Source organism: Labrus mixtus, chromosome 3 (genome assembly GCF_963584025.1).
Source record: "Labrus mixtus chromosome 3, fLabMix1.1, whole genome shotgun sequence".
In the NCBI taxonomy this organism is placed as follows: Eukaryota; Metazoa; Chordata; class Actinopteri; order Labriformes; family Labridae; genus Labrus; species Labrus mixtus.
The window spans coordinates 19,358,971-19,386,486 of record NC_083614.1 but is presented as its reverse complement, the minus strand read 5'-3'; the positions used below and the strand labels follow the sequence as shown (position 1 = coordinate 19,386,486).

At 38.2% G+C, this 27,516-nt stretch overlaps 3 protein-coding genes across 3 annotated transcripts; 1 reads left to right on the top strand and 2 right to left on the bottom strand.

Moving 5' to 3' along the window:
• Positions 1-1,984: 1,984 nt before the first annotated feature.
• On the top strand, positions 1,985-3,508 carry LOC132971977 (serine/threonine-protein kinase pim-2-like). The gene has a single exon (XM_061034809.1). The coding sequence runs from the start codon at positions 2,264-2,266 to the stop codon at positions 3,506-3,508; it is 1,245 nt and encodes a 414-aa protein (XP_060890792.1). The 5' UTR covers positions 1,985-2,263.
• A 4,921-nt stretch (positions 3,509-8,429) lies between these two features.
• LOC132964146 (leucine-rich repeat-containing protein 15) lies at positions 8,430-12,811 on the bottom strand. Its single transcript, XM_061033613.1, has 2 exons — positions 11,868-12,811; positions 8,430-11,656 (listed from the first exon to the last, which is right to left on the bottom strand). Exon 2 carries the CDS (start codon positions 11,652-11,654, stop codon positions 8,949-8,951), a length of 2,706 nt encoding a protein of 901 aa, XP_060889596.1. The 5' UTR covers positions 11,655-11,656; positions 11,868-12,811; the 3' UTR covers positions 8,430-8,948.
• Positions 12,812-13,090: 279 nt separating this feature from the next.
• LOC132971976 (uncharacterized) lies at positions 13,091-26,156 on the bottom strand. The gene is made up of 4 exons (XM_061034808.1): positions 26,094-26,156; positions 23,805-25,546; positions 18,498-18,583; positions 13,091-15,382 (listed from the first exon to the last, which is right to left on the bottom strand). The coding sequence occupies exons 1-4, from the start codon at positions 26,110-26,112 to the stop codon at positions 13,657-13,659; spliced, it is 3,573 nt and encodes a 1,190-aa protein (XP_060890791.1). The 5' UTR covers positions 26,113-26,156; the 3' UTR covers positions 13,091-13,656.
• Positions 26,157-27,516: the final 1,360 nt, after the last annotated feature.

Here is a 27,516-nt window from a genome sequence, read left to right as displayed (position 1 = left end):
TTAGGGATGTAATTCTAAAAACTATAACTTTACTATTGATCATTAAAATAAATAAATAAATAAAATGTGTGTGTGCGTGTGTGTGTGTGTTGTAAAGTGTGTGTGTGTGTTTGTGTGTGTGTTGTAAAGTGTGTGTGTGTCTATTGTAAAGTGTGTGTGTGTCTATTGTAAAGTGTGTGTGTGTGTGTTTGTCTGTGTGTTGTAAAGTGTGTGTGTGTCTGTTGTAAAGTGTGTGTGTGTGTTTGTCTGTGTGTTGTAAAGTGTGTGTGTGTGTGAGAGTTAGACAAAGAAGAGATTCTACTTTGTGTTTTTTCTCTTTTGTAAAAAATGTTTCCTACCTTATCTCTTCTGAATAGAAATAGCTAAATGTTAAGTTGATCTTTTTTTTGCATGAAGAAATGGGCTGAAATGCAAAGAGATAAGTTGTCTTGGAGAAAAAATTGTGTTTTTTACTCTGACCCTGGTTAAGGTAAGCCCATTATCAACTGCTTACTTAACATTTCAGCACAGGTGATAAAGTTACAGATCATTACATATAGGATGATAAATATGGTTTGAATTTAGTGTACCATTTTAAACAATATGTAGACATTTAAGATAATATTTAATACAATAAAATCCTGGATAAGTAAATCTTCTTGCTGATACTACAGTCTTTGAACTTTGGTGCATGCTGACAAGCATTCATGAGGTGAAAGCCTGGGTAGACCACCCCCCTTGGCAAAAAAATATAAAAACGCATTTGAAGTAATATTATGGTTAAAGACATCACAAGTAAATGTAATATTACTCTTTGTGTGTGTGTGTGTGTGTGTGTAGTTTTTTCTCCATATAGCCTGCAGGTAAATCTGACAAAACAAAGTTATGTTACCCTCATTCAGTCTTTTGGTTCACCATTCTTGCTTTCTGCCATAACTTCATAACATTTTTCTTTCACAGAAGACGCTTCCAAAGGGATTTATATAAGCAGGCTTGCCTGTAGCAGTTTGGATCCCATCTGATTAAATATGAACACATATCTTATTTTACTTCAAACTACACTCTCTTTACTGTGTCACTTAATTTCAATGGTAATTCAGTTTGACCAAAAGGAACGGCGCCATTGGGATCATTTTAAGAGGTTAAAAAGGCAGGTACTTCCTTTTCTGCAGCTTTTGAAAGGCCCTAGGTTTATTTAATGTAGAGGGGCCCTCTGATGTAAGATGATTTCATGATAAATTTGTATTTTAAAGAATATGTAAAAGGAGTGAAGTGCAGAAAATGACAGATCCTGTAAAGATCCATTTTCACATTGCAGAAAAAGTGCCATATTTCTGTTTGGGAATAAACGAATACAGTCTGGTTCTGGCAATTTTAGCAGCTTAGTCCAGTGCCAACACTGCATCCACCTTGGTATCCAACGTTTCATTTTATTTCATAAGGATTTAAAAAAACAAGAAGTAGTAGCTTTTTATAGTACTTTTTAAATGTTCATGCACAAGCAGGCAGATGTCGTGGTAGATGGATCAAAAATGAGAGGGATGGTAGGTGAGCTACAGCCCCTTAAAAAATCCAAAGAGAATTAACTTTTTTTTAAAAAGGAGGACATTTTTTGTAACATTTTGACTTTCAAAAAAACTCAACATTACAGTCACATTTAGGTTTAATAGTAGTCGTATTATATGGTTGAATCCCTTTTCAATATGTACTTTTCCAGTGTAAACACTTCATACTCTTTCATACATATAATTAAAATATAAAATATACTTGGCATGGAATCAATTTGGGATTGGCTTAGCCACATTGATGTGAGGCATATAAAAGAGAATATGTTCTTGTTTGATTATAATATTATACAGGTGCCAGAAATATTCTGCAGCTGAATATAAGTAAGTTAGCAAACATTTAATCCAAGACCCAGCCGGTAGATATGTTATTGCTCATGGTAACATCCTCACTCTTACTTTAAACCTAGTCAATGTATACGGCCCAAATGAGGACAACCACACACACACACACACACACACACACACACACACACACACACACACACACACACACACACACACACACACACACACACACACACACACACACACACACACACACACACACACACACACACACTCACACTCACACTCACACAGCAGAATTCTAGAACTTTTAAACCAAAGTGTTCTATGGCCTTTTAATAAAAGCACATTTGAAGATTCCGTTCTCAGACCTTAGAAGTTAAAGTCTCAGACTAACAAAATTCACAAGTGTTGGTTTGGTTTAGTCTTTGATGTCAGGACACTGTGTTCAAACACCATTCAACTTCAAGTTCAAAATGAGTTCATTTATCTCTGAATCACTATCCCAGATGTTTACAAATCTTCGTCCTCCAGCTGCTCTGGTAACAGTGCACACTTACCAAAATGGTTCTGGCTTTGTACGGAAATTGAAGGTCTGTACGTCTGTCTGTGGAGGCCAGCAGGCCAGAAAGAGAAAGGCCTCCGAGGTAGAAGATGGAGGCATCTCAAAGAGGCTGAAGAGCTCTGATCCTGTGCCCTTAGAGGACTTCACTAGGGTGAAGAGGAAACTCCTCGAAGAAAACAATGGACCCAGAAAGAGATTGAGAGTCTGTGAGCACAAAGAGAGATGTGTGGAAGCCATCATATCCTCATTGGAGTCCTCTGAGAAGAAGAAGAAAACCACTGCAGCCACTTCTGGGGAAACCAGCAGACAAGCGTTTGAGGCTAAGTACCAGCAACTGAACCCACTAGGAGCTGGAGGCCAAGGGTGTGTTTATGCTGGCTTCAGAAGAGAGGATTATGTCCCAGTGGCAATTAAGCATATCCCCAGGGAAAACGTAATCTATGAAAGTGTCAGGAAGAGCAAGAAGATGCTTCCTCTGGAGGTGGCTGTAATGCTTAAGATGGCACATGGAAAAGAAGCTGGTAAATCTGCTGCCATTTCCCTCCTTGACTACTATGATCTGGACCAGGAGCTCATCCTGGTCCTGGAGCGTCCAGTCCCTGCAGTTGACCTATATGAGTACATGGAGGTCAAAGAAGGGTCCATGCAGGAGGAGGAGAGCAGATTAATATTAAAGCAGCTAATAGAGGCAGCCAGGGAGCTTCAGTCAAAGAAGGTGTTCCACCGAGACATCAAGGCAGAGAACATCCTGATTGAAACCAGCACTGACTTCCCACGTGTTAGGGTTATCGACTTTGGGCTCAGCTGCTTTTTTAAAAAATCATCCTTGTACAGAATCTTTTGTGGTACCTCTGCCCACATACCGCCAGAGTGGAATCAGAACAAAACCTACAGGGCCAGTCCCACCACAGTGTGGCAGATTGGGGTGGTCCTGTATGACCTACTGCACTGGAACGATCGCTTTGAGACGTCAAGTTTTCTCGACGGCAAAATAACTATCAGTAAGGATTTGTCTCCAACTTGCCAGGACATGCTGCAACTCTGTCTAACCAAAGACACTGCTCTACGTCCATCTCTGGAGGAGCTCAGCCACCATCCCTGGCTCGCATAAAGCCTGCCCTTCACTGCTGTGCCTTACCTCCCAAAAATTTTGAATGCTATTTTCAACATCATCCTTGGGGGAACTGATGTTTTTTCTAATACTAATACTTTTGTAGATGAGTTTTATGTGATATTAATAGTAAACTCAATGTGCCTAACAACAGCCTTGACAACAACAAAGCGTTCAGACCAGGAGGCAGAGCTGCAGTCTTACACACTTCTCTGCGCCTCCCTTAGATCTGTCTCCCAGTCACTATAGCTGTAATTCTGAATCGAACTGTAGCTATACTATAGGTACTGTGTCTGTCCCCCGGCCCAGACCCGTTTCTATAAGTCATCCAAACGTAGAAAAAAAAGGCGTAAATCGTCAAAATCTCATTAGAATCAAAACTACGAATACGATTTTGCTAAAAAAAAAAAAAATCTGAAAATTCACTGCGGACTTTTGAACATTAGGTCCTTAGCATCCAAATCTTTTTTAGTGAATGATCTGATATCAGATCAGCATATTGATTTACTTTTTTTGACTGAAACCTGGCTGTGTTGAGATGAATATGTTAGTTTGAATTAATCCACTCCTGCCAGTCATTTTTGTACTCATATACCTCGAGACACCGGACGAGGGACGAGCAGCTATTTTTAATTCTGGTCTTCTAGTTAACCCTCGACCAAAGCCAAATTTTTCTTCTTTTGAAAGCCTTGTTCTTAGTCTTTCACATCCAGTCTCAAGAACTGTTCAGCCAGTTCTAGTTGTTGTAGTTTACAGCCCTCCTGGCCCATATTCTGAGTTTCTATCTGAATTTGCAGAATTTTTATCAGACTTAGTCCTTAGCAGTGATAGAATAATTGTTGTAGGTGACTTCAATATCCATGTGGATGTTGATAATGATAGCCTTAGCACAGCTTTCATGTCATTATTAGACTCCATTGGTTTCACCCAGGGTGTAAATGAACCTACTCATCGTTTTAACCACACCCTGGATCTTGTTTTAGCTTATGGAATTGAAATCCAAAACTTTACAGTTTTCGTAGAAAATCCTCTGCTATCAGACCATTTTTTTATTACTTCCGACTTTGTCCTACCAGAATTATCTCTGCTTAATAACAATGTGCTCTCTAGAAGTTTATCTGATAGTGCTGTAGCTAGATTTAAGGAAGCTATTTCAGCTGCTTTTGATTCAGTACCGTGTTTCAACCCAGTTGGAAACTCTTATGATAGCTTTAGTCCCTCTCAGCTAGATCAGTTTGTTGATAGTGCAGTGGATTCGTTGAGAGTTACTCTTGATTCGATTGCTCCCCTAAAACAGAAGGTTATCAAACAGCAGAGAATAGCTCCATGGTTCAACTCAGAAACCCGTACTCTAAAAAAATCGTCGCAAAGTTTTGAAAGAATATGGCGCTCGACCAAAACGGTAGAATCTCGTTTATTCTGGCAGGATAGTCATAGAAAATATATGAAGGCTCTACGTCACGCTCGAGCTGCCTACTACTCCTCTCTAATCGAGGAAAACAAAAGCAATCCTAGATACCTTTTCAGCACTGTAGCCAGGCTGACAGAGAGTCATGGCATGGCATATCAATGAAGCCCGATGGCACCAGTCAGTTATGCAAGATAGAAACGTGCCTTAAGGACGTTAGGACCTGGATGATCAGAAAGTTTTTGCTACTTAACTCAGACAAGACTGAAGTTATTGTGCTAGGCCCTAATAACCTCAAAGACTTTTTCTAGTGATGTCACGAACGGTTGGAAAACAGGTAGAGGTGGACCCAAGTGCAGAATTAAGTAAACTATTTAATTAAACAAAAACTTACTTCAAAAGTTCAACAAAAAACACAGGGATCACAAACAGGGCGCCACTGAGGCGCACAAGCAAAAAACTGACATACAACGAACTGACACAGGAGGGAGGAAACACAGAGACTAAATAGACACAGGGGTAATCAAATACAGGTGAGACTAACAAGACACAGGTGAAGATAATCAGGGCAATCACACTGGGAAACACACAGGCAGGAATACAAGAAACACAGAGGACAACTACAAACTAAATCATGAAACACTAAAAACACACAGAACTCAAGAATGAACAAAACACACTAGAACATGAAGAAACACTAAACACTGAAAAACAAAACTAAACAAGACTAAATCATGACATTGACTGTCCTTAATGACATCAGCCTGGCATCTAGCACCACTGTTAGGAATCTAGGAGTTCTATTTGATCAAGATATGTCCTTTAGCTCTCACATCAGGCAAATTTCAAGAACAGCCTATTTTCACCTTCGTAATATATCTAAGAACAGGAATATCCTGTCGCAAAATGATGCAGAAAAACTAGTTAATGCATTTGTTACCTCCAGATTGGATTATTGTAACTCTCTTTTATCAGGGTGCTCTGGTAAGTCTCTAAAGACTCTTCAACTAGTCCAGAACACTGCAGCTCGTGTACTGACTAGAACTAGGAAAAGGGACCACATTACTCCTGTGTTGGCTTCTCTGCACTGGCTCCCTATACAGTCTAGAATATAATTCAAGATCCTTCTTCTCACTTACAAAGCTCTAAATGGCCAGGCACCATCTTATCTTAAGGAGCTACTCGTGCCGTACTGCCCCTCGAGAACATTACGGTCCCAGAATGCAGGCCTGCTAGTGGTACCTACAGTCTCTAAATGTACTATGGTAGGTAAAGCCTTCAGTTATCGGGCTCCTCTCCTCTGGAATTAATTATTATAGTTAATCAGTGGCACTAGAATTGCACGTAGGTGTGAATGTGTGGCTGGTTGTCTGTCTTCATATGTCAGCCCTGTAATTGATTGGCGAATAACCCCAACGGGAAAAAGCAGTATAGATAATGGATGGATGGATATTTGATTGATGACTGTTGATATTTGTTGTATTTGATGCTTGTGGCAATATGAATCTAATTCCAATCTGATAGTATAATTGGTTTGCAATTGGGCTAGTTATTTGAGAAATAAAAAAATAAATGAATCTATGTCTATCTATGTTTTGTTAATATGTTTTCTGCAGAGCACTATTTAAAACTGAACAAGTCTGTTTGTTCCAATAATTGTTTTACTTGTTAATATTAATTACTTTTGTGTCTTTCATTAATGGCCATATATGAAGAGAAGAAATAGATATACAAACTTCTTAACTTGGTTTATGTGATTTAACAAAAACAAAGTGGAGAGACAAATTACTGTAACTATTTTTTTTTTTTAAATAGATATTATCTGTAAAATACTTCAGTTTTATGTCCTAGAAAAGGATGCATTGTCACGTATCTTCAAATGTTTTATCCTCTGTGAATATTTTAAGACATAAGATGTAACTTTTTGGGCTCAACTCTGAAGATCAAACTAGTCCATTCTTTATTCTGTTTGTGTCATCAGTTAAATCTAGCTAAATCTTGACTTATCACAAACATCACACAGTCCCAAGTATGTTATTAGACATACAACACTTGACGCAACAGAAATAGAGGACAAAGTGTCAGATCTTTGATGTATCACATACTCTCCTACATTAACACATTACTTACAAATATAAAGAAGAGTTTATAAAATAAGTCAGCGGCAGACTGCTTCTCGTCTGTTAAAAGACAGTTTAATTGCCAAATATTTGGTGTAATGTCCCTTTTGCTATTGCTGCATGTCTTGTGAAAAGTATGGTGTTTTAGGTTATTATTCTTGCAAACCGAGTTTGCAGCCTCCCCTTTCTTCTTTCTGATATGGGTCCTGTATAGCTCAGGGTGTTGTAACATTTTTCCACCAGCAGAGGGCAGGACAGGAAAAATAACTTGTGCATAAATGAGAACAGACTGGACAGATACCTGTGCTTCAGTGTGGTCATATAAACAAGCATAGGCCACTAAAAGGTAAAGGGGCGTTTTTCCTGGTACACCAGAGACTAAAGTTTGAAGAAGAAGTTTTTGCACCATTTGAATTTACCAATCCCATCTCCATATCTTGTTGATTTGCTCTCCCTTTGATTCATGTAACCTTTGCCTGAAGATACATAGATAAATCAGTTAAATTGTTAAGCACACTATAAAACTTACAAAGCTCTAAATGGCCAGGCACCATCTTATCTTAAGGAGCTACTAGTGCTGTACTACCCTTCAAGAACATTACGGTCCCAGAATGCAGGCCTGCTACTGGTCCCTACAGTCTCTAAGTGTGCTATGGGAGGTAAAGCCTTCAGTTATCAGGCTCCTCTCCTCTGGAATCATCTTCCGGGTCCGGGAGGCAGACACAGTCTGTATTTTTAAGAATAGACTTAAAACTTTCCTTTTTGATAAATCTTATAGTTAGGGCTAGTTAGTTATGCTGCTATAGGCTTAGACTACTGGGGGAACTGGCACCTTGAGCTCCTCTCTCTCTCTCTCTCTCGCTCTCTCTCTCTCTCTCTCTCTCTCTCTCTCTCTCTCTCTCTCTCTCTGCATATACAGTACATCATATTACTGCATGTATCTATCTGTAAATCTCATTCACTAACCACCTACTTTCCTGGGAGCTCTTGAGCTCTCTTAGGCTCCTCGAGATCGTTGGTTGACGGTTGCAGGATGATTCTTCCCTTTAAAATTAGCTTTTCTTTCCACGGCTCTCAGAATAAAGGTCATTCTGATTTTCATAATTGCACAGTTATTAAAGACTGAAACATTTCCATTCTGTTAATGATTGGACTGTGTGATGGGGATGTTACTAATAAAAAAAGAAAACTGACATGGAAACAACAAAATGTATTATGTTGATTATGTTGAGTATTAAACAAACATGACATATTTATGTTTAAGTGTCTTCGGAACAAAAAAAGAAAGTACTTGACTGTAATTACTGTAAACCATATTTGGCAGATGTGTGGAAAACAGCAGAGGCAAAAAGTAAACTAATGAATCATTAGGAGAAGAGATGGAGCGGTGAAATGAAGTGATAATCAATTTATTTAAAATGTGAATATCAAATTATTGTATACAAGTTATCCAATCATTCTTGTCTTCAAACCAATATTGTTACAACTTTCTAGATTTTTTTAATAAGTCAGGGGCCATTCACCTCAGCAGTTTTTCATGTTAATCTGAGCCGCTGACCCCTATTGTAGCACTTAACTAGGTGCGGAAGAAACAAGCCTATGCATCTGATTCAGTTCATTAGGAGTTTAATAAGAAGTTTCTAAGATCTCTATCTCCCCCTACTGTACATCTACTTCAATTACAGGGTTTCAGTCAGAACTAGACAAACACATTTTAAGGAAGAAAAATGTCATCCTTCCGAATATGCATTCTTTTTAAAATCCTTTTTTGCTAAAGACGGAATACATATTTTCAGTGACAACTTACAGCCAATAAATATTTACGATCAGACATTCTTATAGTGAAAAACCAACTTGCTTGAGCACATTGTATACAAACAATTTTGGTCTGTATTTCAAGTGCTGTTGCTGTTTAAAGCCTGTGAGTCTCTGCCTCTCTCAGTGGCCTGAGGATGACCTCCCTCCTGTAGGAGAAGCGTGTGAGTTTGACCCTGTGGTACATCCTCTCCCTGCTCTGCAGCAGGTGGAACAGAGAAAGGGTAAACTTAGCCAGCACCAGGGTGAAGATGACCTCCATCACGAGCAGGGTGGTGTAGAACATCATCTGAGATTTACACCGCTGACTTTTGTTCTTGTATGGACTTGTAAGGGACGGTGATGGCTCCTGAGTGGATGGATCCATCAGACAGGGAAAGACCGGACTGGTTTGTTGAGGTGGTGTCATTGTTTGGCCTGTGGTTGGCTGGGTAGTACTGGGAATGGTGGTGGAGGTTTTAGAACTTGTAGGTCTAGTTGTTGTCAAAGTTGTTGGTACACTCATTGTGGTAAAGAGTAAAGTCTTTGTAATGGCAAGTGTAGATGCAGATGCAGTTGTCATTATGGTGGTATATGTGGTTGTTGGTGAAGTTGTAGTTGGTGCAACTGTTGTTGTTAATATTATGGTTGTGGATGCAGTTGTTATTAACATTATGGTGGTTGTTGGTATTGTTGTTGTAGTTGTGGCAAGTGTAGTGGTGTAGACAGGGGTGGTTGTAGTTGAAGCTGGCAAAGTGGTTGCTGGTGTTGTGGTAGTAGTAAGGATGGCGGTGGTTGGTTTTGTGGTAAAGGGGGGTGCAGTAGTGGGAGGTGTGGTGGTGGTTGGTGTTGTAGGAAGAGTTGTTGTAGTCGTCATTGCGGTGGTTGATAGTTCAGTAGTCCGGTGTGTCGTAGTCATTGCGGTGGTGGTTGTAGGTGGTTTAGTGGTGGTTGGTGTTGTAGGAAGAGGTGTTGTAGTAGTTGGCATGGTGGTTGTTGTTTCTGTAGTTGTGAGCGTTGTGGTGGTTGCGGTGGTGGTTGTAGGTGGTTTAGTGGTGGTTGGTGTTGTAGGAAGAGGTGTTGTAGTAGTTGGCATGGTGGTTGTTGTTTCTGTAGTTGTGAGCGTTGTGGTGGTTGTAGGTGGTGTAGTGGTGATTGGTGCTGTAGGAAGAGGTGTTGTAGTCATTGAGGTGGTTGTTAGTTCAGTAGTCCGGTGTGTCGTAGTCATTGTGGTGGTGGTGGTTGTAGGTGGTGTAGTGGTGTTTGGAGTCGTAGGTGTCGTTGTAGTTGGGATGGTGGTCGTTTCTGTAGTTGTGGGCGTTGTGGTGGTTGCAGCTGTGGTTATAAGGGATGAAGTGCTGGTTGGCAAAACAGTGGTTGGTGTTGTAGGAAGAGGTGTTGTAGTGGTAAGGATGGTGGTCGTTGGATAAGTTGTTGGGAGTGATGTTGTAGTCAAGGGAGTTGTTGTGATGGTTGTGGTTAGAGGAACAACAGTGGTGAGGCAAATAAACTGATCCTCTGTCAATGATCTGACCTCCTGTCCTTTTAGATCTGTTGGATAATCACACAGTACAGAATCTAAAATCTTGTCCGAGTTTTGCTTCATCCAGTTGTGCAGATCAATCAGATTACAGTCACAGCGCCAGGGGTTGTCCTTGAGATAAAGTCTCTTTAGTTTGGTCAAAGGCTTGAAAATATCTCCAGGAAGTGTCTGCAGGTTGTTATGAGCTAGTTTTAGCGTTGTCAGCAATTGTAGCTTTTCAAACACATCTTCATCCAGCGAATCAATCTTGTTGTTCAGTAGATTCAGCTCCATGAGCTTCTCAGCGCCTTCGAAATATTTAGAATGCAAAGTGGCAAATTCATTTTTTGACAGATCCAGCTTCTTGAGTTTCTCCAGAGGGCTTACTATTCCTTCAGGAAGGGAGCTTAGCTTGTTTTGGCTGAAACTTAAGTCAGTCAGTTTGGGCAGTTTTCCAAAAAGCACAGACGGCAGATGAATCAGTTTATTCTTTTGTAGTGTCAGTGTTTTAAGCTGCCTGAAGTCATTGAAAAAACCTTCAGGTAAACTAATCAGGAGATTATTATCTAATTGCAGCTTAATTAGTTTGTCTTTATGTGGAAATAAATTTGGTGACAATTCTGCAATTTTGTTTCCACTCAAGTTAATTTCCGTCAAATTTGGCAAATTCAGAAAAATGTCTTCAGGAATGGTGGTGAGCTGATTCTCGTGGAGCCGCAATGTCAGCAGTTTGTTCAACTTTGAAAACCATTTGGCAGGCACGGCAGAGAGATTGTTTTTAGCTAAATGGAGGAGTGTAAGGTCCTCAAGATCATCAAAAGTCCCGTCTTCAATAGTTTGGATCTGGTTCCCATGTAGCATGAGTTCCTGTGTTTTTTTTAAGCCGTCAAATAAGCCTTTGTCCAGACGACGCAGTTTGTTAAGTCTCAGTGAAATTTTCACTAAGTTACGGAGGTCTTTAAAGACTCCAGATGGGATTGATGTAAGTGGATTGCTGGAGATCTCAATGTGCGTGAGGTTAACCAAGCCTGCAAAAGCTTCCGGCCCAATATTAGTCGTGTTGGTGTTTATAAACTCCAAGTTTGTTAGAAATGGGAGTTCAGCAAAGGCTTCATTGGGTATTGTTGTGATCTGACTTTCCACAAAGAAAAACTCTGTCACACCTGGTCGCAGGACCTTTGGGATTTCCTTCGTCTCTCGACCAAAAACCTCTCGGTTTGCTTTCGTCATTTGACTGTTTTGAGTTGATGAAGTCTCAAACAGTAAAGACAGAAAAAGAACAACAATTTCTCCCCTCAACATCTCTATAAGACAGATAAAATAAAGTAATTAATAACTTGTGAAATTGAGTATTGACATTATTTTAATTCATACAATTTAGAAGGTACTTTGACATGTTTTGTTTTTTGAGAAGAAATATGACTTTTATAATGTAAAGAACATCTGTGTTATTTCTGTTTTCATTCAATCTATGTGTTGTTGATGTAAAATACAAAAAATAAAACATTTTCCTACCTTTTTATTTCAGGACTGAGGACGAAATTATTGTTAAAGCAGAGAAGAGACCCAAACAAACTCAGTCTCATTCGTTATCTTTAGCGTCTATGTTTATGTGAGGCGTGGTGCAACACACGTCTGCAGCTCCAGATAAGAGCCATGTTTCAGCCAGCTACTGCACTGCTATGATGCACGACTATCCATTTCAGTGGTTGACGCTTTTACATCATCTGCAAATTCTTTCAATAATAAGAATGAAGGCATTAAAGCTTTTTTAAAACACTTCCTGCCATTATTTATAAATGGATAGAGGTCTTAAAATTTGATATCTGTGATTAAGCTTTCACCTCCTATCCATCATATGTGAAAGGTATGAGTTTCTATCTTTTAAGGAGAGCAGAAGGATCATGAACACACTCTAAACATTCTCCCCTTTGTATTTAAACCTCTAGTCATTTTGAAAAATGAACCTGCGCCCACAGAAGAAGGAAAAAGGACGACAAATTGTATGCCTTTCCTCCCTTTTCTCTTTCTCCAGTTTGCTGATTATGTTTTGATTAGACTTCCTAATTAGAACATTGTTATTGTCAGGAAACAACTAGACATACAAATGTAAAATATTTGTGACCCCTTTGTTTTGTCTGGTCTCTGTCATTTCAGGCCAGGCAAGGGATATCATTTTTGGATTGTAGCCAATAGATTTAAATATTATGTCAACTTCTGTCCATTAGATGGCAGTCGTTTATATATATATATATATATATATATAAAGGAAAGTAAACATAAGTTAAGTGACTGGCTGACTAAACAACAATCAATCATGAAAACTATTTGTTTTCTTACAAAAACAGATTCCTGTGAATGTAACACTAAATGTTTGTGATTTAGTATCATGCTGACCCCCCTTACCTTCACAGAACCTAGGACTTTCGGTTCTGTTTAACACTAATAATAAAATATAGATTATATATTTAAATAGATAAAATATCCCATAATGCTGTTTAAGTAACAACAACCAAATGCTTTCACACTTTTTTTTATCCATTTCTAAAATATATTATAATGTATGTCATCAATGCAACTTTCTATTTAATTTTTTTTTTAAACCTTTTTTTTTAGATTATTTTTCTAAAATACTCTTCACAAGAATTTAAGTGGAGTTTTAACCTCTTTTCTACAATCCTAAATGATATGAAAAGATACAATAACTTAGTATAGTGATTGATTGACACAAAGTGAGATTTTCTCCCACTTAATAGTGCATTTATTCCATGTACAGTGGCATTAAATTATACAAACCCAAACAATATTTTTGTTCCAGTAGAGTCAAAATGAAACGTTAGATTTTGCATAGAAGAGCAATTTTGTAAAACAAGTTAAACCGTCTCCTAAATGTATTATTGTAAGCATAAGAAAGCCATTGTCAAACAGTTATTATCACAGAAAAACAAAAATAGAGCCAAGAAAATACTGAATACAGGCTTAATTTCCCTACAAAGACAGCTCTGTTTTAGGCGTGAGAGGTTACATTCACCAACATGATTGTGTTGCCAAGAGTGGGTAGTTTTACAGCTAGTACATTCAATATCCGTTCTCTTTTTACAGTAAACATTAAAAGCAATACTTGCTGGTGAATGTTAAAACCAACTCAAACCTAAAGCTAATGATGTTTTTGTTCAGCAGGTATATGGAGCTGGAGATGTAATAACCGCTGCCTTCAAGGTCCTAAAAATCTACTCTACAGTCAACATTTCCAAAGTAAACCACAGTAATCAGTTATTGGGTTGCTGATGTTGTGTGGTCGATCCTACAGCACAGAGTTCTTATTTCTGCGGCTTAAATCTCCCCTGCCTTTCTTATTCCGTCTCCAGCACAAACAGCAAATGATGACGGTACTGATGATGACAGTGGACACGACTGCGATGATAATGAGAATGATTGAAGTGTCATTTGACACTGTTCCATTTTCCCCCTGTCCTTGTCCGCCGCTGGTGACTTCCTTGTGATCTGAGGTGGGGGTGGTCTTGACTGAAGGTGAGGAGGTACTTCGTCTGGTTGGATGGGTGTGGGGTTTCCTCCTTTTCTCTGTCGACGTCCATGCAGGCTCCTCAGTAGTGCTGAGAGGCATCAAGTTCTCGTCTGCCAGCAGAGCGATTACCTCACCATTCAGACTGAAAGGTGTTTCACATACAACCAGAGTTTGGTTGGTTTTTGATGGATTCTGTCTCAGCCAGTTTCTGAGTGGAAGAATATCTTTGTCACACTTCCAGGGGTTCTGCTGCAGGAGTACTTCCTGGGCCACATTTAGGGCATCTAGAGTCTCCTGTGGTAGGTTGGGAAGAGAGTTATTTTTCAAGTCGATTTGTCCCAGGTCGCTCAGGCCCTGAAGGAAACCTGAAGGGAGGGAGCTAATGAAGTTGTGCTCTAAGGAAATGTTCACCAGACTGGGCAAACCTTGGAAAGTCCCAGCTTGAAGTTTTTTGAGCAGATTGGTGTGAAGCGAAACTTCCCCCAGCTGTTCCAACCCTCTGAAGGCCCAGGTGGATACATGGTTAATGTGATTACGACTAAGCACCAAGAGCCGCAACTGGGTCAGGTTCCTGAATGTGTCATCTTCCACACGACTCAGCTTATTGTCATACAGCCACAACTCCCGCAGAGCCATTGGCCCAAATACCCCTGGTGTCAGACTCTCTAACTGATTATCATAAAGGGAGATCTGGGAAAGCAGCGGCAGGTTTAGGAAAACCCCTTGTGGAAGAGATGTGAGCCTGTTCTTGGAGAGGAAGAGCTTCTGCAGTCTCAAAGTCTTAGAGAATAGATCAGGGTGGAGATGAGTGATTTGATTGTCGTGTAGTGATAGCTCCTGTAGGTTGCCAAGGTCATCCAAACTGCCTAAGGGGAACTCCTTTAATACATTTTTATTAAGGCGTAATATTTGCAGTTTAGAGAGACCCTTAAATGTCTCTCTAGATAGTTGGCTAATACTGTTTCCAGACAGTAAAAGGTTTTGCAGCTCAGTGAGAGGCTGAAACGTTTCCACAGGTACAGAAGTGAACTGGTTCTTACTAAGGTCCAGGTTTTTAAGAGCTGTCAATGTTGAAAACCAATTAGGGTGGAGGACCAGTAGTTTGTTACTCTTCAGATTCATAGACTCAAGCTTCTGCAGATTTTTGAACAAGGCCTCAGGGAGATCTTGTAGTTCTGTGCCGGTAAACCCTAAAGCTTTTATGTTTTGAGTGGAATCAAATGTTCCAGGGTGCACTTCCCTCAGACCAGTGTCTATAACTACAAAGATGCTGAGAGTGTTAGAGAGATCAGTCAGGTCCTCTGGTTTCAGAAAGGAGATGCTGCAGTTGGACAAGTACAGGCCAGCACTTGTTGAGGACACCGTTTTGGGGAAGTCTGAGAGGCCACTGCAAAAGACTTTTGTCCCTTGACACACACATCTATCTGGACATGACCAGACAACAGAGGTGAGGGAACAGAGAAGTCCGAGCACATGAAGAGTCCAGGGCAGGTCCATTATTTCTCTAGAACAGAAGAAAGAGATGTGTTAAGGTTGGTTTGACTCCTTTATCGGATATTAATAGATGGCTAAAGACTCTTTGAACAGGTCAAACTAATGGCATACTGAGTACCCTTTTTTGTCATTAAAGGAGCCCTTGATGAACATTCACTACGACTGAAAGCTTTTAAATGTCCTCTAACACTGGTGGACTGTGACCTGTAACTGTAATGAAGCAGGAAGCTTTCCATCTTGTCAGAAAAAGGGAAAAGAGCTCCCCCCCCCTTGTTATTATGCCTTTAGTGTCAGCTGCCCACCAAAGAATCAATACTTCTTAAACTGTCCTAGCTTTGAAAGATTGTGTTGACTAATTTTGAAAGAACCACCTTGCAATAAGTCTACATCCCTGTAGGAAAATTCAAGCATGTTATTACAAAGATCAGTTGACATAATGAATAGTGACATAATATGCCAGGGGAAATACATTTGCGACCGACAGAATTTTAACCCTGCCAGCATCCCCCTTGACCCCTCCAGCTATATCCTAAAAAGATACATTTGTACTCTCCATGAGTACGTTGGTATATTTCTTTTCTGTGTAATTAATCGTTATTCTCTCAGTTTTTGCCTTCAGTTGTCAAGGCAGACATGACTCACATATAAGTGTAAAAAAAATGTGCTTTATGTCAGTGTTGAGCTGTTCTTAGGTTATGGTTATACTCAAGTGTAAAGAGTATCAAGAAAGAAAAAAAAAAGTTTGACGGAATACTAAACAAAAAAAGGGGGGGGGGGGGGGGAGTCTAACCAAAAATGTGAGGCCAAGAAAAGAGATTAAGCTTTCATTTGAAAAAAATATCTTGACTTTGTAGTACAAAAAAAGAAACAACAGATTTTTGTTTCTAGGACAGTAGAGGCTGTTTCTGCCTTTCTCGTAAAGAACAGCTGCAAAGTGTTATGCTGAAAGTAACTTTAATTTGTAACACTCCCCAAAATGTTGCAGCCTCAACATTCCAGTGTTAACCAGAAAGGAGCCATTTGTATTGACTTACTAAGCATTGTACTATTTTGCTTGTGGCTTGGAGCAATGCTCATCTGCATTGTCATTAGGTTTGGCTGGTAAGTCTCCATGTTTATCAGCCTTTTGGCATTAAAATCACTTATTCAGAAGATTTGCTCAGTTTCACATATACCTGAAATGCTTGTTGCAGAATCTTTTTAGACACAAGTCTCCAAACTGCTGATAATATCCTTTTTGAATACAGACACAGTTTTGTTTTTTTGCAGCAAATAAGTGCCACATGTTTTGTATCAACAACACATTTCAAACTGCAGACTGCTGCACATGTTGAGGCTGTGGAAGAGGCTGTGCTCACTGTTTGTAATGGCACTAGAGGCTCCAAACACAAAGTCGTGCCAACTCTTACTGATCCAATTCTCTATTGAAGCCTGTTTGAAATTTATGCAACTTAAGGTTGGCAGACATGAGTACTTGTTTAGTGGCCGAGCTGTATTAGGGTGCAGAAAGTGTTTTTCCAAGGAAGTAACTCTCTAAAGAGACCACCAGCATATCCCTAAAATAAGCACAGCCACATGTCTTTTCTTTCTTTCTTTCTTTCTTTCTTTCTTTCTTTCTTTCTTTCTTTCTTTCTTTCTTTCACATAAATGTATTAGTACAATACAGCCTTGTGCATTTCACAGCTGTTCCCATTTTCAAGACATTTTGTGTCATGCCTGTTTTAATAACAGGTGTTGGCTGCTGAGTGCCTGCAGTAAAATGGAAAATATAATAATGTTCCTATTGTTGTTGTAAGTATTTAACTCTGCTAATTGAAACATGTGATTCGTCTCTTCCAATCCTGTCAGTACTACCACTATTGACCTATTTTTACAGCCCCTAATACAACTTCTAACTTTCCTTCTTATTTTTTTTTAAATGAGGTTTTAAGGTTTCACGGGGCAGCTCTCTCTGGTTTTATTGTACTCACCACTTCACTTTTCTTTACTGAGTCTGAAGGGCCCGAGGTCACATTCAAGTCAGGGATGTGTTTCTGATTATGCCATCGTTGGAAACTAAAAGTCAGTTATCCGCTGAGCAATGGGTTCTCTCAATGTAGTTCCTCTCTTTAGATATATGCGTCGGATAGAAAAACATAAGCACACAGCAAAAAAAAAGAACACAAGAATCCTCTGAAGTATGAATTTAAAACCCGCAACTAAACAATGTTTCCTCTCTGGTCCAAAATCATTCCAAGCAAAACCAATGTCTGTCTCGACTGGACCAGACTGGTATAGTCTGCAGTACAGTGTAATGGCTAAAGCATTTCCAGTTCACCAATAATTACTTTGTTTTTTTTCCAGCTAGACATAGCTGAGGGATCAGAACTTTGTTATGAAATAGCTAAGTGTAAGACTGTACCACCACGGACCAGGAGTCGAGCTCAAGAAGTTAAATTATGTTTTGCTTTACAAGTTTTCATTACCTCTCTATCCGACTCAGTGTTAACCCTTTAAGCTCATGTGAGGAGTTTTGAGATGGTTATAAAACAGAAATAAGTTAATAGTGATGCCTCTATATGACCTAATGAGCAAAACAACCCCATGAGGAACAGGATTGATCACTACTAGTAATTTGTAAAGCTTGTAACCTCTGCTGCTGGATAGATGTCAGACAAAGTGATTAACAGGGCCCTACAGAAACAAACGTTGTTCACATTTTCCACAGCAAATCAAAGTAAATGATGTGATGATGTTGTCGAAATAAATCAGGATGATTTTTTTAAGTCAAAAAAACACTTACACTTGTACAGGACAATATAAGCAGAGCAACAAAAGTTACAGCTTAGTCCAAATGGGTCCTCGATGAAGACCAAAAGTTACTCACAGGAGCATTAAGTTCACCAAATACAAAAAGTAGTTCCTGTAGTCTCTCAATTCAGTGAAAATTCATAATATTTTGATAGTTTTAACATGAAATTAAAGGTTCAATTATTCACAAAAGTGTTTTAATTAAGATAGAATTGTGATTAAAAAACACAAACGTACTGCTGCTCATTGATTATTATCTCTGACATGAGTATGTTAAGTAAGTATCAATCAACACAATGTTAAGCAGGGACAGCATGTTGTTTTGCAGAACTTACCTCCTGTGGTGAATGAATGCTGACAGAGAGTTGGTGTGGTTATCTTTTATGTACGTCCTCCCTTCCTCCTCAGCTTTACAAATCCTCTGATGAAAGTTTCCAGCGTCGTACACACTTTCACACCATCACATTTTCCTGCTCTTCGTCATCGCTCGATTCCCTTTACTAATCTATTTGTCTTCAAATTTTGCCCTTAGCTCATGAAATCTAAAGCTACTTTCTCTGGGGCTTTAGTGTCCCGGCTGCTCCCCCAGCCCCCTCTCTGCCTTTCATGCACTCACGCTCACTTTTTTTTTGCTAAATGTGCTTGTGTGTGTGTATGTGTGTGTGTGTGTGTGTGTGTGTGGGGGGGGGGGGGGGGTCACGCATAGGGGAGGCCCCACCCTTTGGTGTCTGTGCTTGTTAGAAGGGGGAAATGTGAACTGTGTTTCATCTTAAGGGATCCATATGTTTTCATTTAAGTAATTACATGTTTTTTTGTTCTGTTCGGCCATGGGAAAGAGGTGTGTCTATGTTGGAGGTTTGGTTTAGAGGGAGGGTGAGAACTTTGTTTGGTCAAAAACAATGAGGTTAGTTTTTTGTTTTTTTTGTGACTTTGATTTATCCTTGCCATCTTTTTTTGAGTGTTCAAGTTGATCTAACAGCTGCACATGTCTTGGGTATGACATCTCATGTTTGGCATTGCTTTTATGGTCTGAGCACTTGGCAGCTTCGCCCTGAAATCAGCAGTTGGGTTTCACAGCTTGCAAGATGATCCAAAAGGTACGCAAAAAATAAAAAAAAACCTGGAAACAACTGTTTTACTCTAGACATTATTATTGATCTCCTGTATAGGGATGTTTAGGAAAATAAAGAAACAGATTTCTTATTGTAAACTCTGTAAGAAATGAGCCTTTCCCTGCTGTTGTAGTTGAGCTCCTGAAGACACCATTTGGTTTCATGAGACTAAGTTAAACATAACAGGTATGATGTATTCATGATGTAACTTAGTGCTCTACTGCGTTTACATTCCCGTGCTGCTGTACGTTAATCCATTAGTTCTGTAACTTATCAAACCTCTTCCTCACCACAGATAACAGATAATGAGGGCGGAGTTAACGTATAGGCACTCAGTGAAAACTGTGTTCAAAATGGATACTTGGAACATGATGTTTTTCTGATATAACTGTAATGATACTGAAAGACATAAAAAAAGGGCCCTTTCTATCATTAAGTTCAGAAATATGTTATTCAATGTGGACTAACATTTCTACTCCTACACTAATAATATTAAACAATATTAATATTAAACGAAATCTTAAAACAAAAGCACAAATCACCAAAAACAATGAAGGCAAATAAACTGGCAAATAAGACCCAAACATCCATTTCACAAATCTGTCAATACAAAACTGGCAAAGCACTACCTGACAACGCCAATGGTTAAGAAAAGCAAACAGGTAAAAAGTAGTTTTAAGAATCTGTGTGAGATCTGCAGACAGGGAGTTCCACGGCTGTGGGTCTGAACTGCAAAGGCTCGATCACCTTTTGTGACCAGTCGAGTCGGGTTTGAGGACCCGCTATTAGGGCCCTACAGGAGGATCTCAGGCAGCGATCCAGTTAGCATATCACGTATGCAGTGTGGGGCCTAGTCATTTAAGGCAGTAAAACAATGTTAAAGATTTGAGAGAGTCAAGTTGTTGTTGTTTTTTGTTTTTTTGTGAAGCAGGATACAGCAAGCAGTGTTTTCTGAATTATTATATTCCATGTCTTTGTGTAAAGGTCAAAAGGTCATGGGTAAGTACGTAGGGAGGAAGCTTTCTTTTAGACATAAAAAAAAAGCAACCATTGGATAATACTACTCTTTTCCTCTTTTAAATATGTATCTACTAATCCATGACATTTTAAAAAAACAGTTTAAACAATAGTCTGTTAAGCTGTTCTTCCGAATACTGACTTAAAATGAATTGATTATTGAGAAATTTAAGGTTAGAATAGTACAAAATTTGTTTTTTAATCTTTAATCTTCTACACTTGTTTTGGAATTTGGTCAAATATTCTCTGTAACCCCTGCAGTGGAATTTCCTCTCCATACACTCACCCTCCCTTACTGTCTTTGCTTTGCTTTGTGTGTGTGTGTGTGTGTGTGTGTGTGTGTGTGTGTGTGTGTGTGTGTGTGTGTGTGTGTGTGTGCGTGTGTGTGTGTGTGTGTGTGTGTGTGTGTGCGTGTGTGTGTGTGTGTGTGTGTGTGCGTGTGTGTGGGAGGGGGACTGGTTATACCCACTGTTGTGCGAGCTCAGCGTACTGGAAAGGCCTAATCACCCGTTGTCATAGCGATGAACTTGGGTGCTGTTCACCAATTCATGCTCTTTTGTTTTCTGTTTGTTTAAAAGTCCAATCACTTCTCCAAGAATTTATGGCATCTGTTGCCATGATGTGGAAGTTTAAAAGCTCTTAAAATCTTGAAAAAATAAAACACTTTCTTTTGTTTAACCTAAAACAGCTACAACAACAAATTTAATTTAGTATTTACAAGTTAAGATAGTTACAAAGTTGAAAGAGATTAATTTATAATACTATTCTAGTTATAACTCAACTTCAGGATAAAATATAGAGTACCTTTCAAAATGCTTTTTGGAGTATATTTTCAGATAACTTATGTGTTTGGGGATCATTGAACTATTTAAAAAAAGGAACCACCTCTATGTGCAAGTTCTTGTGGTTTTGTGTCATGATGGGGTCTTGTGAAACGACAGGGGCAATGTTGAGTAAGAAAAGAGTCATTTCAGGTTTTATTTGGCCCCTTGCCCTCTGATTGCTGAGAGATGACTGCATCTGAGCTTCCTGTTTTGAAGGCTATTATGATAAATGTTCTGATTCCAGTATCCATGATGTGATTAATTTTGAGAAGTCACATTTTTCCCTCATTGCTGTGATTCAGATAACATACTCAGCTGTGTGTGCGTGTGTGTTGGATTGAACTAAAAACACACACTGCAGGAAATGGCTACATAAGTGTAAGTTTGATTATAATCAGAATCAGAATCAGAAATACTTTATTAATCCCAGGGAGAAATTCGGTGTTACCATTGCTCTTCACACAATACAGCAGTAGAAAATAAAAATAGAATAGAGATAATAAAATAAACAATAAAATAAGCAATAAGTACCAAGTAGGACTACTATAATAAGATATGTACAAGATAATACAGTACGACTACATGTATTGGTATACTTTAATTTAAGTGATAGAAATATAAGCCATCAAATCCCAACAAACAACTGAGCTCACTTTCTCTTTAGAAATGTGTTGATTTTACATAAAGAGAAGTGTAAGACCAACACATTCACATATTCTCAAATACCCACTAACTATCTTCCATCTGAAACTGATGTTATAGCTTTTGCTTGTGTCAGCTGTAACGTAAGGTGTGGCCTTGGTCTGATGCATATAAGACTCCAGATGTAAAACAAAACAACATAATTACTGCTGGGTGAGGCAGGAATTAGATCATTATGAAAACTTGATGGCATTTTTACACGCCTCAGCTGCAGAAAAACCTACAATGAACAGAAAAACAATCATTTATTTTTTACATATGCAATCAAAAAATCAAAAAATATACATAACATATTTGGTCATGATCTTATTTATTTGAGTATTTATTAAATGATTGCATTGTCTCCTCATGAAATTCAGAGATGACGCCACCAGAGGGAGACAAATGGCTTGCGATGTTGACGTAATTGTCTTTATGAAGCTTAAAATACACCTCCTTCAGTTTTAACAAAGTAATGAACAGCGACACAAACAATTAACACACTGCTATAAGCTAATATATTTAACATTGAGCAACAATCAAAGCAATGACACATACCAACTTATAATTCAAGATAATTGTTTTGTCAAAATTAGATGAATTAAAACATTTTATTCATCTCAAAGCAAATCTACATTTAAAACTAAAAATATTTTCACCATTCATATGTTATATATTTTCCTAATCAACTTATTCATTGTTTGGTCCATGTAACGTTAACAACATGTAAAATCTGTATATCAAAGAAGCTGGGCAGCAGATGTTTGCATGTTTTTACTCCAACAATTACCAAAATTACTGATCAGTCTTTAATTAAAATTCCCAATCATTATCCTTCAACTTAAGAATTGTCATAGTTTGCAATATATCTAATATTAAATATTGAGCAAATAGTTGGTAAGAAATGTTGCTAAACATAAGACTCCCCCTGTCACTGAAACTGAAATATTATATTATATTATGTTACATTGAACCCCCCTCACCTTAAATACCATTAAGCTTTTTATTTCTAATAGTCTGCCTGACTGACTCAGTCCAAAAACCCTGTACACACAGGAGTAAAAAGAAGTTGAGAATTCCCATCACAAACGTTTCAACCACTATGATGTAAGATTTTGAGTATTTTTAGCCTTCATACGAAATACAATATTTTTTAAAAATATAGACAGTTAAAAGAAAGTCAACAATGATGTACTAAGTAGTGACTGAACAAGACTATCCTACATTCTTGTTCAATTAAGCTACCAGCTTCCAGAAGAATAAAGAAAATAAAGAACAGATACATTATTCTCATTTGTTAGCCTCAAGTAAGCATCATTCATTAATTAAACCCCAACTATTGAAACACATTTTTTTTTTTTTGCATTTTGCATTTTGTACAGTAAACTTACAAACACCTCTTAAATCATATTTGCTCTCCTGAATTGAAAATAACTTTTGTACAGAGTCTGGATGTGACTTTAACTTTGCTCCAAACATCATTTGGATTATTTTGTAATAGAACAAGACAATTAATATTCTAAAATAAGAAAAAGTGGCTTTAAGTGTGCAAATGACACAATTCCACACAGTAAGATATTTGTTTCTCTAATATAAGTTAGAGAATAAATATAGAAATAGTTTATCAGTCCTCAAATTGCAACTAGTTATTATCAATACCTAATTGGTAGATATCTTGTATTAAATTATGAACAAATGATGAATAAAAATGTCGACCTTCATCAGCCTACCTCTGAAAATAAAAGGCTGTTTTGTGTACTAAAATGTATGTATGTATATATATATATATATATATATATATATATATATATATATATATATATATATATATATATATATTTATATATCATACAATACCTTGGGCTTTAACTTTTTCACACAATTTCTTGCTTTTATTCCATGTCTGACTTTCTGAATAAACAACTGAATCAACAACAGGAAACTGCAGCACGGGAAGAGGACAGTTTATCTTTTTCTCTCATGCAGCAGGACTGATAACACGTTAAGCCATTAACTCGTCCATAATCCTGTCAAGGCGATACATGACATACATGGTAGCAAGAATAAGAAACACGCCTATGGCCACAAGGAAGAGGTGACTAAACATGAGGAGCCCTGTCTGGGACGTATCAGTGGGCAGCGACCACACGTACACCCAGCCGCTGTGAATGTTGTGGTGGACAAAATCTGGACCGTTCTCAACCACCAACTTGTCATAGAAATGAGAGGACCTGCCATCAGTCACCAAAGTCTTTGTGGTGGAGTAAAACTCCTCTATATCAGGCAAGGTGGTGGTTTGAGTTTGCAGCGATGTTGTGAAATAACTGACTGTTGTAGCGTCACAAAAGTCGAACTCCTTGTCCTGAAGAGAGTTAAGGGTACGATTGACATTGTGCATCGGACTAAGACATTGAGTATCCTCTCTGTCAGGAACCACATGCTCATTCTCGCTTATCCATTTAGCAAAACCTCTGATGCTACAGTTACAGTTCCAGGTGTTGTTACTCAGATGGACCTCTCTCAGAGCTACATTTGATAAGAAAATATCACCTGAGAGAGTCTTGAGCTGGTTTTCTTTCAAATCAATGATTGAAAGTTTTCCAAGGCCTTGAAAAATGTCCGACGGTAGGTTCTGCAGCTTATTTTGATGAAGACGAAGTACTTGTAGTGAGGTTAGTCTTGAGAACAGCTGAGCGTGAAGATGATGGAGGTTGTTGGATTGCAGTGTGAGATTTTGAAGGTTGGGGAGGCAGCAGAAGAGGTCTGAAGGCAAGTCTTTCAGCCAAGCATTCTCCCCAAAGTTAAGACTTAACAGTCCAGACATATTAGCAAAAAGGTTTCCAGGAACAGTGGTGAGGTTGGTTCCATACAAATTAAATTCTCTCATGTCAGGCATGTGACCCATTAGCTGATCAGGAAGAGAAATCAACGGGTTTTTATGTAAGCTAAGAGACCTCAGCATTGGCATATGGTAGAAACTCTCTTTTGGGACAGTCTGAAGTCGATTGTTGGACAGATAGAGGACCTTTAGGTTCCTTAGCTGCCAGAACACCCGAGGAGGAAGACTGCTTATCTGAGTTTGTTGTATTCTTAGATCCTGAAGGGCGACAAGTCTATCAAAGATCCCAGGTTGCAGCTCATTGAACTGGTTGTAATAGAGATAAAGCGCTTCAAGTTTAGTCAAACTGTGAAATATGGTAGATGGAAGCTCATATATGGAGTTCCTGCCGAGGTTCAGAAGTGTGAGGTTGCCCAAGTCATCAAAAACATTTGAAGTGAGACGTTTCAGTTTGTTCCAGCTCAGGCTCAGTTGCCGCAACGCAACAAGTCCTTTGAACAATTCTGGAGAAATGGTTTCCAGCTGGTTCTCTTCTAAACTCAGCTGATCCAGTTCAGTGAGCGTACTGAAAACCGTAGCAGGAAGGTTGGAAAGGTAACTGGACTTCAGCATGATGGACCTGATCTTTGAAACAGAACGGAAGGCCATGGGATGGATGATGTGCAGTTGGCTTCTGAACACAATTAAACGTGACAGCAGGGGCAGGAATGTAAAGCTGTGCTCCTGCAGTACGTTCATCTTGGTGTTAAAAAGCTCCAGCTTGGTTGTGTTGAGAGGAAGATCCCTCGGTACCTCTTTGATGGTTTTGCCGGAACAGAAAACTTGATCCTTACAGGTGCATTTTGGAGGACAGTTAATGTGGCAGGTGAGCCGAGGCAGAGTGAAGAGAACGAGTGTCAGCCACAAGATGCCTGCAGAGTTAAACCAAGTAGATGTAAGTTATTTTCTTCAACTTTACTTTCCTGAAAGCATGTTCATCAACTGCACTCCACAGAAACAATGCCCCTACACCACCTCTGAACTTCACAACACTTAACACAACAAGACTTATATTGTAATGTATTAGCATATAATAATGTGCAAAATACCTAATTTGCAATAATATTTAATACACAATATTTTGTTTACTATAATCTAGTTTCATGAGCAGTTTTATTTTTATAACTGCAATGTTATCTTAAAATGTCTATACACTTAAGATTGGACTAAATCTATTATTTTCTATTCTACCTGTTTTAATCTCTTTATTCAATGCGTATGTGTGTGGTTTTAATGCTGGTAGGCATGCAGTTAATGTCTGATACTGCCCCAAATAGCAGTTCATTGTAGCATTGTTTTAACCTTTCCCTTTTTTTATCCATATTTCTAATGTTTATTTTTCATATGAGATCAATTCAAGTCTGGAATTAAACCTAATTAAAACCAAAATGATGTTGATGATGATGATGTTTTACCAACCTTTGAAGTTAGAGTCCATGATTTTCTGTATGATGTTGTGATCCTGCTGCAGTGTTTCCTCTTTGCAGCAGTTTGAATAGTGCACGAAATGTATTAAATCATCCTGTCCTCTGCTCGACGAGAAGACCGCCCAGAAAACCATCCATCATCACTTATCAGTGAAGGAAGAGTAAAACAAGTGTCAAAAGTAGAACAACTTAGTCATCATCATTAGAGTCAATGATGACAATGGAAGCTCTAGTGTACTACTAAATATCATCTTACTCTATAACAATTCTTATACTAATGAAAACCGTTCCAGAACATGTAACATATAGATATCACTTCCCACAAAAACACAAATTAATTTTTCACAATGATTAATTTTTAATTGTATTATATTCCTTAAATATTTTTATTTTTATTTCCCTTGTTTATCTACCAATATTATACCTCCGCCCCTGGAACGGTCCATCATTATTCATACATTACTGTAAGATTAGTGTTTGTATGTTTGTACATTGGCTGTTTATTGTCTTAATATTTGGGCTGTCAGCATAAACTAGTTTATCGTGTCTTATTAATGTTTCAAATGATTAACATTAATTTTTTTTCATTCATTGTTGAGTCCAAAGTAATTTCCACTTTATTATATAAAACATTTCCCCTTTTTTCCTGGTTGATTTAATGTCATAACATTTGATCTACTAGAAAGGCCCTTACTTTATTTCAAAATAAAATAAAATAAAAAATCCCAAATAAAAGCCTTAACATTAAAAAAAAAAAAAAAAAGTTAAATAATAGAATTTCTCACGTGATAAAACAAATATTTAAAAAACTTTGACAGCCCTATATCTTTCGCTCACTTTCTACTTTGTCACTTTTCTTTGTGTTGTCATGTTTATTTTACCAATAAGTCTTAAAACAGTAAGAACTTAATTTGTAGTTAAACAGTCCCAGTCTTTGTTTTAATATTATGAATACGTATTTTGGATAAATATTCATTCATATCTTGTATTTTACCGCTGTACTTTTGTTTTTAAAGGACGGGATATTTCACAGCAGACCTCCAAGTTCTATGACATCATCATTTGTTTGCTGTGTATCTTTTCTTTGAGAATCATACATTTAACAAAGCTTGAGTTCAGAAAGACAGCGCTGGTTCAGTTTTGCATTCAGCCAAAGATTTTTGTTTAGCTAAAAAAGGAATGCTTAATACAACAGTTTAACAAAAAATGAATCATCTTTCACTTGATTCATTTAGTTTTACCATTTAGCTTTTTGGAAATTATAAAGCCTAATATAGTAGGCTACATGCGATATTTGGCTGGAAAATCCTCTACTAGAAATAATACTGTTTGTTTTTTTCACTTGTATGAGTGACACAAAGGATGCTTGGTAATTTCCTGGAGCTTATCTTGACAGAACGGTTGGAGTCTAAGCT